At 57.2% G+C, this 9821-nt stretch overlaps 1 protein-coding gene across 2 annotated transcripts; it reads right to left on the reverse strand.

Annotated features, from left to right (window-relative positions):
• On the reverse strand, nucleotides 1–8672 carry FANCG (FA complementation group G). 2 transcript variants are annotated; one of them, XM_086770490.1, is made up of 14 exons: nucleotides 8577–8672; nucleotides 8274–8367; nucleotides 7392–7523; nucleotides 6856–7049; nucleotides 6018–6171; nucleotides 4752–4882; nucleotides 4361–4507; nucleotides 3463–3623; nucleotides 3162–3228; nucleotides 2343–2680; nucleotides 2136–2191; nucleotides 1565–1702; nucleotides 564–696; nucleotides 1–269 (listed from the first exon to the last, which is right to left on the reverse strand). In XM_086770490.1, the coding sequence occupies exons 1-14, from the start codon at nucleotides 8661–8663 to the stop codon at nucleotides 152–154; spliced, it is 1950 nt and encodes a 649-aa protein (XP_086626616.1). In that variant the 5' UTR covers nucleotides 8664–8672; the 3' UTR covers nucleotides 1–151. The 2 variants fall into 2 exon arrangements, with proteins under 2 accessions (XP_086626616.1, XP_086626617.1); XM_086770491.1 differs by lacking the exon at nucleotides 4361–4507.
• Between the last annotated feature and the right edge of the window lie 1149 nt (nucleotides 8673–9821).

A 9821-nucleotide genomic window follows, 5' to 3' on the forward strand; every position in this document is an offset into this window, starting at 1 on the left:
AACTTTTAACTGGCGCTGAGGCTTTTATTATAAAAGGAGATCTGTTCCGTTTCAATCCTTTGGGAATCCAGCTTTATCCAAGAGTAACGCTGAGTCTTGGAGGAGTCCGTGAAAGGCCTCACGCCAGCCTGGTGCGGGGAGGCTGATGGGGTTAGGTGGAAGGGTTCCGTGTCGCAGTGCTGAGGTAATCCTGTATGCTTCCGGCAAGAGAGTCGCCGTGCGGGAACACCGCCTGCTTCAGGCACGACACCAGGTACAAAGGGAAGGGCCTAAAAAAAAAAAAAAAAGAGAAGGGAGCGCTGCAGCGGCAAGGACTGCACCATTCCCGTGCCGTGGTCTGACCAAGAAGTTCGCTCCCTGTGCGCTGCGCCAAGCCCCCATCCTCTGCCCCCTCGCTTGGCTCCGTGTCAGCTCTGCTGTGCCCCTGGTCCCTCAGAGCAACTCAGACACCCCCGAGCTGCGGGTGCAGGCTGGCGGGAGCTGAAATAAACCGTCCACGCAGTCTGAAACACGCGCTGCGCTGCTGTGTGGGCAGCTGAGATCCCCCTCATCCTTCTACACACCTTCCCTGCCTTTCCTGCTGCCTGTCCTCCTCAAGGGCGCTCTGGGAGAACTCCTGCCAGTGAGCGGCCGCCTCCTGCTTTCGGTTCAGTTTCCAGAGGGCCTGCACCAGGTAGGAGGCAGCGGCTGGGTCACCTGCAAGACACAAAGGGAGAATGCGGCCCTGGCCAGGGGAGGAGCAGGACCCCGGCGCTGCTCTGGGTCGCAGGCTGTTGACAAAGCTCAGAAGCCAGATGAGGGAGGTGAGCGTGAGGAGAGGTGGCGTAATGGGGAGGAGACTGTCCCGGCTGTGTCACGGGCTCTCACTGAGCCTGGGGCTGGCAGCCAAGGCAGATGGCATCGGTCCTGCGGCACAGCCAGCCACACCTCCGTTTGGGCACAGGCGGGGGCAGGTCTGCACCCCTGAAGGGAGGGAGCCTCGGTCAGAACCAGGACCAGCAGGTTTGGCAGATCGTGGCAACGCTCACGCCCTTGCAGCGCGTCAGCACGGCTGGAGAACTGAACAGGGGAGGTCAGCCCCAGGAGCAGCACTAGCTGCGCCTCGACTGTGCTCAGGACACGTACAGCTCCCCGCTCCGCTCCCCTCATCCCTGACAGGCCTCTCTACTCGGCTGCAGGACTGCCAGGCACGGACATGCTGCTTTCCAGGATGAAGTGAGAGTCCAGCTCCTCTGTTCTGGGAAAGCAGACTGTCTCTGGCAGAAAGCTGGCTGTACCAGTCTGTGGTTTGGGCAGGAAGAGAAGTGTCCGAGCTATCTCAGGGCACAGGTTGCGGGCAGGGTTCCGATACACTCCTCTGACAACAGTTTTTGTCTCCTTCTCCAGGGCAGGGAGCTGAGCAGGCCCCAGAGAACCATCTGAAGCACAGAACATTGCTAGCAGTCCTGGTATATCCGAATCAGTGTGGTCTAAAGCATTCAGACCTTTCTGCTGAAGACAGCAAAGCAGCCTAGGACAAATTTGTGGAGATCCCCCCTGTTCCTCACCAAAATGAGCCTCTTACCTGGCGAGATCTGCATACTGTGCTGGAAATCCAACAAGGCTTCCTTGTGCCTCCCCAGCTCCAGGAGCTGCGCACCTCTCCCGATGAGAGAGAGCATCCTGATCTTCTGGAGCACCTCCACTTCTGGCAGGAGATTCTCTGGCACAGAAAAGACACATGCACCTGGAGACAGCATCCTCCAGACATTCCCTCTCTTGTCCCAGCAGGCTGAGTCAGGTTAGCAGTCAGGACAGGCCAAACATTTTCTCGGGCTGCTCATCTTCCAGCTCCCGGAACCGCTGGTGGCAGAGCTCAGCCTCTCCACCAGGCTGGGAGAGGCCAGGAGGTGGCAGAGGACAAGAGTGAAGAACACCAAGAACTCGGTACATTTTATGGCTGTGCTGACCAGTGACCTCAGCAGCAGCCTGGCTGCTGGCTGCCCATCTGCACAATTGGTACAGATCTCTTCCCTGAAATCCAGATTGGAGAAGCTTCCCGGTTCACAGCCCATTTAACTGTCATCTAGACAGCGGGAAAGGAGGCAGAGCAGAGGCCAAACCCTGCTCCAGATCCCAGCTGTGCAGCACCATACCTGTTGGTTCAACGTCAGACCCATAGAGCTGGACTCGCAAGAGGTCGCTGAGGCACCTATGGGTGGGAGGACGGAGGAGCTTTGGTACCACCGTTGGGCTTGGAAATCACCTGCAAGTTGTCAGGCCAGCCCCTGCACCGTGCTCTGGTTCCCACCAGCCACTGGTTTCTGCTGGGGCAGCCCCTTCTCCCGGCGAGGCTTCATCACCTGCTGAATTGCGTTACAGCCTCCTTGCTCTCTCCCAGCGCGGCCCACGCCCAGCCCTGGTGCAGGTATCCTGCTGCTCTCCAGGCGAGGCAGCACAGACTCTCCTTCTTCTGGGACAGGAGTCCACCCGCCAGCCCTGCCCCTGGCGATGGGCGCTCCGGCTGCTCCAGCTTCTCCTCCACTCGTAGCATCCGTGGGATCAGGTCAGTAGTCCGGCTGATGACCTCCTCACACATGGTTATGGCATCCTGGTGCCTCTCGGCCTGCTCCAAGGCGGATGCTGCTTCCAGGAACACCTCAGGGATCCTGGGCAGAGCTGAGCCACTGTCTAGGGGCACCTGGGGAGCGAAAGTGGTGGCAGTGCTCAGGCGCAGAAATGCAGAGCACCCAGCCCAAGCAGAATGACCCCACGCTTCCTGGGAACCCCAAGCTGCAGCCCAGCAAAGCTCATACCCGCTCCCACAGACACAGGAGCCTGTTGGAGGAGGCAGAAATAGCAAAGCACTAACAGCTCAGCAGAATCAAGGCAGCAAATCCCTACTCTTGAAGTAAAGGACATCCAAAACCAGGCCACCAGCTGCTCCCCACAGGGAAGGGGAAGCTGTTTCTCCCAACAGCAGTGGCAAGTGGTCTCTGGTGTGAATCCAAAGGCAGACATGCCACAGATCAGAGGTGCCAGCCCCCAGCTTGTTTCCTTCACATCTCACACTAAACACTGAAACCTGCCATCCAGGGGTGACGCCTGGATCCAGGCCTTGGGATGGGGATCCAAACCTCATCTACCAAGTCACCAAGGGAGTTTTTCACCAAGATACCTACCTGCTGTTCTAGCCCCTCCTGAAGCAGAGCCAGAAAATCCAGGTAATGCTCCACTGCATCAGTGACCCTGCAACAGGGACAGGACACGTGGTGGAAGGAACAGAGGGACCCTAAGAAGTGCCAGCAGCCAGGCGGAACCTGGATTACCAGCCCACAGGCTCTCCCTGCACCACACTTCTGGTCGTGATACCCATGCTTTGAGCAGACCTACAACAGCAATTCTGAACTGGACACTTTTCAGGAGTCCAGAGAAAACCACAGAGCCCAAACAGGCAGCATGCTGCAAGCAGACCAGACGCACCTCCCGTCCTGGAGACACCGCTGTGCCAGCAGGTACTTCACTTCAGAGGGGTGGCGATGGCGAAGGATAGAAGCTAGTAGTGGTGTGCGGACCAGAAGCTCTGTTTGAATTAGGAAATATGGACTAGAGGAAGCAGCTGCTGTAGGGTTTTTTTCCAGAGCCTGTGAAACAGGAACAGAAAATATGGTCAACACAATGCTGGTCAAGTCCTGAGCAGCTGCAATCACTTGCTACTTCTGCCATCTGGAGATGCACCCAGATGAGCAGAAGCCCTTCACTTGATAAGCACAGCTACACTGTTCTCACTTGCTACATCACAGCCACTTCCAAGAAAAGCAACCAGGATCAGCCAGGGACAGGCAGACTTCTGCTTTCCACAGGGCATCAGGAGATTTGCAAGATCACTCAGATCACCTCAGGTTTTCAGTTCAAGGTGCTCTCAGCTGCCTGGAACTGCAGCCGCAGACCTAGTTAGACCAGATCTCGGGCCACTCCTCACGAGACAGATCCCTCTCCACAGCTGTGTTTGTGTCTTACAGATTTCAGACAGCTGAAGAGCTAACTCGGCATCTACTGCTGTGGCCTGGGCACAGACCCCCCAGGCAGAATACAGTTGCTACAGCTAATGCACACCCCCCCTCACAGCCACAATTTGCCTTTTTAAGGCCTCTTTACAAGACAGTTTATTAAGAGACTGACACTTTATGACACGAGAGCGTAACCTCTTCTCCTAAGCCAGCAAGAACATGAACTGGGACCCAAAGGTGGGTGAGTAGGAATTTCACATCTCACTGCTGAAAGCAACACCACAAGGGTCAAACAGCCCTCTAGAAGGCAGGAGCCTGCTCAAAGCTCTTCTGGGAAAAACTCAACCCAGAACTACAGGAAGCAGACAAACCTCGTAGAGCAGAGCCAGGGCCTGCAGCTCTGCCTCAGTCTGCCCCAGCTCATGGTACACTGCTGCCACGTGGGACAGGGCAGGAAGGCACTGGAAGTCCACCTGGAGGGCTCGTTTCAGGTGCTGAAGGGCTGTCTGAGGCTTGCCCTAAGCAGACGGGAAGAGGCGCATGTTGCGAGGACATCTTTACTGTTCAGTGGGATCCAGATCCCTGCTCTGCTTCCCCAGTGATCCCCACTAAGCAAGGGCGCACTTTAGCCAAAGGCAGCCCTCCTCAGGCTGGTTTTTGAGCTTCTCTCTCTGCCACGCAGAGGCACGGTGGCCAGCCTGAGCCTCTTCACCCCACTCTAGGCTGCGTTTCCCCTCTGACAGAGGAGAGGCTGGCCATTACCATTCGCTGAGCGCAGCAGCTGAGGCAGGTGTAGATCTGGGCCAGGACCCTCTTGGAGCAGAATCCTCCTGCAGCCTCCTGAAGGAGGGAGAGGGCGGTGGGGAAGTTCCCAGCCTCCAGCTCCTGCAGCCCTAGGACAGACACAAGATCTCAGCTCTGTGGCTCCCCTTCCTGACCAACCTGGTCCCCAAACAAGTGTACGTGCCCTTTTCTTCCCAGTGCCATAGGAACCCCTCTGCACCCAGCAATACACAGCAGGATGGTGCCAAGCTGCTATCTTTTTGTTGCAAGAGAAAAAGCCACTCGATGGAAGAATCTAGCAGAAATAACAGCAAGTTCCAAGCCCAGATGTCTGCCTGGGCCCAGAACAAGGGCAGAGGTAGGTGCTGGGCAGGTACATCTGCTCATCTATTCACAGTGACGGTGGTGTGGATGAGGAAGCACACACAGAATCTCAGAAAGACTTTTTCCAGCTCATCTGGGCCATTTCCCAGCAGGATGCTTTGGGATATTAATTCATGAATATTTATCATGAATGGTGTTTGCTTTTCCTTCAGTCCTCATTTCAAGCTTCCCTCTGAGGCTGCTCTCACATGCCTACATCATGTTCACATCTGCCACCTCCCTGCTGGAAGTGCTGTCTCCACCCTAGAGGCCTTTGAGAGCTCTATGGGCAGGAGCTCCTGCCCTCCTGGCAGGAAGGCCCTGCGTCAGCCTGAGCACAGCGATGCAGCGCTGGCTGCTCCTGGAGCTGCTGGGGTTGTCAAGATGGTAAGCAAGGGAAAACCACGAGCAGGACAAAACGCAGCAGTCAGATGAGATCAATCACCTGCTGCACACCAGGCTACAAAGCTGCACAACAGCTTCGCATGGCTCCCGCCGCACCATAATCTGATGGGAACAATGTGCTTGCAACAAAGGCAAGTGCCAGAAGACAGACAGAAGAAAGGAAAATCCTTGTAAGTCCCCTGCCAGCCTTCCGCTTTATACAAGTTCACTGCGAGGCTCAGACACCTACCTAAAGACACAGACAGGCAGAGGAAGCCTGTGACAGTGCAGAGAAAGACTTAGCTGGGGAAAAGGCAGAGAAGCTCTTTGAATACCAAGCAGCATAGCTGAGACCCAGAGGCTCAGCCCAGGCCCTCTTCCAAAGGGAGAGACCAGAAAACCCCAAGGGGTGGTTTGCTTGGGAAAAAAAAAAAACAGGATAAGGGACAGGAGAGCAGTGGGAGGCTGTGCTGGCATGAGTACCTCCTCCAGACAAACCTTGCAGGAAGGCTGCTGCAGTACAGAGGATCTCTTTCAAGTCCTTGGCGCTCTGTACGAGGGGCAGGGAGGCCCCCTCAGCAGGTACTTGCCATGCCCTGAGCAGGGAGAGGAGTTCGTTCTCCCCCTCACTGCAGTGAGCTCTCCCTGTGTCCTGTGAATACACAAGGGAGAGAGAGCAAAGAGTGCTGAAGAGCATGGGGAAATGGAGGTCCCACCAAACCCTTTGACAGTGTTCTCTGTGCTGGGGATCAATGTCCTACCACCCCTTCACTTCAACTGCAACCCACTCGCTGCCATGATTCCTGCCTGGCCTGGAGCAGCACCTCCCCACCTCAGAGCGAGGTGCATCTCCAGGGGCTCTTGGCAAGGCAGATCCAAGTGCTGTTGGAGGACATTTTAGAAGGTGGGACCCCTCAGCAGCCTTCACACAACCCGTACAATCAACAGGATGTCTGCATCCCCCTGCTCACAGCATGCTCCCTACAGAGGCTGCAAGTCCACCTGCAGCCCCCTTCCAGCCTGCAAAAGCCTCCTTTCTGGCACCTTAAGGTCTGAGGCACTGGCAGGCAGGAGATATTCTGGGACCCGTTAAGACACTCGGGGTCATTAGGCTACACTGGGATGCCAGCAAGAGGATTACTCACGCTGACTGGGCAGCACTGATGGGTTCAGGTCTCCAAATGCCACAGCAACATTTTGCAAAGTGAGGTTTATGACAAACCCAGTAATTATGCCATCTCTGCCTCCTTTAGCAAACCCGTGGGTATTTATATCCCTGCAAATAGTCCGGTACAGGTAACTGGGAGCTGCGCAGCATCTGCCTGTGCCCAGTTACCTCAGTATTGCTCAGGAGCTGGAAGAGTCCAGCGGTGCTTCCCAGGCGTCTGGCTGCCAGCCACCACGCTGCTTGCAGGGCCCCTAGCCGGTGCAAAGGTGCCTGCAGCTCCTCCGCAGTTACCTCCTGCAGCACCTTCTGCCACAGCTCCTCAGTGCTAAGATCCTGCCCACAGACCCCACAAGCCTCCAGAACTGAAAAAAAAAACCAAAAAAAAAAAAAAAAAAAACAAACCAAAAAAAACTCCAGCCGTGAGACAACAGGTCAGTCCCCTGTAACAGATACCCTCCCAAGGGGTACAGAAAGCCTCAAGCAAGCACAGGTTCCTCGCAGCAAGGGAAGGAATGGGGTTACAGGGCTTGCCCAGCCTCAGCGACACAGAAACCAAGCTCTCGGACAGTGGAGTTAACAGCAGCACAGTCAGGAGACAACACAGTTCAGAGCTACAACTCCAGCTCTGCTGAGTCCTCCTGAGGTCAGTTGCCTCCCAGGCAAGGAGCCCTGAGGAACCCCCATACAGAGAACAATCTCCTTACCCCTTAGGAGCCCCTGGCGTATTTCTTCTGCATCTCCTTCGATGACAGAGTCAGATGCTCCCATAGTAAAAAGCAGGGAGTTGTAGAGGACGGTAAGCTCCAGAGGCAGGGCAGGGAGGGCAGCTGGCAGCCCTGTGATCACAGCCAACCCAACACACAATTGAGCTGGTTAAGAAAAACTCAACAACCATCCATGTTAAGGTATCATCACCTCATCACCCAGCTTTATGACAACAGAAGCGTCCTGGTTAAGTTTTTTTTTTTGTTGTTGTGGTGAGATTTAACAGCCTGAACTGCACTACCTAGAGAGACAGCAGGTATTACCTCTTCAGGTGCTGGCACTGCTTTAGGCATCCGCTCCCCAGCTATCCAGGTGCTGCAGTCCTCCAGAACTGAGACCTTTCAGCTCTCCCAAAAGAGCACTAATAGCCTACCCACTTCCAACACTCATCTGTCCTTTTGCACAGGTTTCCCACGTTGTGTCTCCCAAAGTAAGTCTCTCTCCCTCTCATGAGACTTCTTCTATACCACAGTTGTGGCGAGGAGCCTCTTTCTCAGCTTCCCAGGACAAAGGTTGCCTCATTTTTCCAGAAATGCCAAAGCTCTGCCCACACCCCCCGGCAAGACTGAGCAGAGGTTGGGCCTGAGCCTTAATTCTTTTGCAGGCCCAGTTCAGCCTTAGGGCAGCAGGAAGTGTTTCACCCCTCTCCCTTCATTAGTTCGTTTCCGGCACTGGGATACCAGAGCTGCAGCCCCGTAAACACCAGTGCTCAGGAACCGGTGCTTCGGGTTCAGGGCGGCAGCGGGAGGGAAGGTGAAGGCAAGGCACGGGGCAGGGCGGTCCCCGCTCCGCGCCAGGCAGCGGACCGGGCCGCCACTCACCCCGCATCCTCAGGAGCAGCTCCTCGAAGCCGCGTCGCTGCTCTTGCGCCTCCCGCGCCGCCGCCGCTCCGCCCGGCCCCGAGCATTGCGCTGCCTGCAAGGAAGACCCTCACCGTGACAGGGGCCGGCCCGAGCCGCGGCAGCCCGGCCCAGCCCTTCCCCTCCCGCCCCGCGGCCGACGGGCAGCCCGCGGCCTAGCCCCGGGGTGGCGCATTCGCATGGCAACCGGCACCGGAAGCAGCGCTGTCCCCGCAAGGGCAGCTCCGGGGCTCGAGGAGCGGGGAGAGAGTGAACCCGCCGCACCCGCCAGCGGCCAGCCAGGGCCTGGTTCTCAGCGGCCCAGGTCTGCAGGCAGCCCGGCTCCGGTACCGCCCCGCGGCGCCGCTTCATGGCGGCTGCTGCTGCCGCCGTCCGCCCGCCCGCGCGCGCCTCCCGCCTTCCCGCTGATTGGCCGGCGCCCGCCGCGCCGCCGCCGCGATTGGCAGGAAGGCCAGAGCGGAAGCGGCTGTCGCCAAGGCAACAACCAAGCGTGCGGCGTAAGGGGCGGAGCGAACCACCGTCTCGCCAGGCAGACAGTGGCCGAGGAGGACCAAACCTCGCCAGTACTCGAACCCGCCAGCTCCCACCGGGCAGCCCCAGGGGTCCCGCCTGCCCGCACCGAGGGCGCGAAGGAGGAGACGACCACCGCCCGCCATGGATCTCACGGCTTTATTCGCAGACATCTGTTCCGCAGCCGCCCAGAGCCCCGCGCCACCCTCAGACAGCAAATCTCCCCCACCACCGATTAATTAACGAGTCATTTAACAACGAAGCGACCCCCTCCCCAGCAGCCCCGCGGGGCTGGACACCGGGCACCGGCCCCTGGAACCACAGCAGCCCGGAGGCGAAGCTGTCACTGAATGAGAGCTGCCAACTCGCCCGTTTGGGGTTGGTTTTTTTTTTTTTTTTTTGAAGGAAAAAAGGCTCTACTTCCCAGCAGAGACTCAAGCATCGCCCCGCCACCCCGGGGTAACTGCTGAATGGGACGAAAGCGTTAACGGCCAGACACGTAGAAATACCCAGGAAAGCGTAGCACCATGCTGCATGCGGAGCTCCCAAATTGCTTTCCAGAACTGGGTCCATCCCCTTTTTTTTTTTTTTTTTTTTTCCCCCCCGAACGGGGTACTGAGGCACAGAGAGGTTAGTAACGAAACATGAAAGAACAATCTCGCTCCAAGCCACGTGGCGAGTCGAGCGTGGTGGGAGAGGGCAGAGCTCGCCAGCCCTGCTCCCCACGGGCAAGGGGAGACACGCACGCCGAGAACGTGACCGTTCCTTGGCCTAAATAAGTGATATTGAGAGAAAAAATGTTGAGAGAACAGAGATGGGATGGAGAAAACAGGCGTGGGAACTGAGACACCGAGCCCCGGCCTCCCCACGCCAGTGCCATCCCTTGGGATAGCTGTGCGGGCAGCGCCAGCCCCTCGGATCAGGGTGGGGAGATGCTCCCAACAGCCACAACCTTTTCCAGTGGTAGCAGCTTTGGGTCATCCGCTTTCCAGACAGCAT

This window comes from Chlamydotis macqueenii, chromosome Z, assembly GCF_036417535.1.
Source record: "Chlamydotis macqueenii isolate bChlMac1 chromosome Z, bChlMac1.mat, whole genome shotgun sequence".
NCBI lineage: Eukaryota > Metazoa > Chordata > Aves > Otidiformes > Otididae > Chlamydotis > Chlamydotis macqueenii.

Coding starts and splice junctions, on each gene's coding strand:
- FANCG (XM_086770490.1), bottom strand. CDS start 8,663: ATGAAGCGGCGCCGCGGGGCGGTACCGGAGCCGGGCTGCCTGCAGACC. Junction 4,883..6,017: donor TGCAGCAGCCTTCCTGCAAG/GTTTGTCTGGAG, acceptor TGTCTGTCCTAG/GGCTGCAGGAGCTGGAGGCT. Junction 2,681..3,161: donor AGGAGGGGCTAGAACAGCAG/GTAGGTATCTTG, acceptor TTCGCTCCCCAG/GTGCCCCTAGACAGTGGCTC.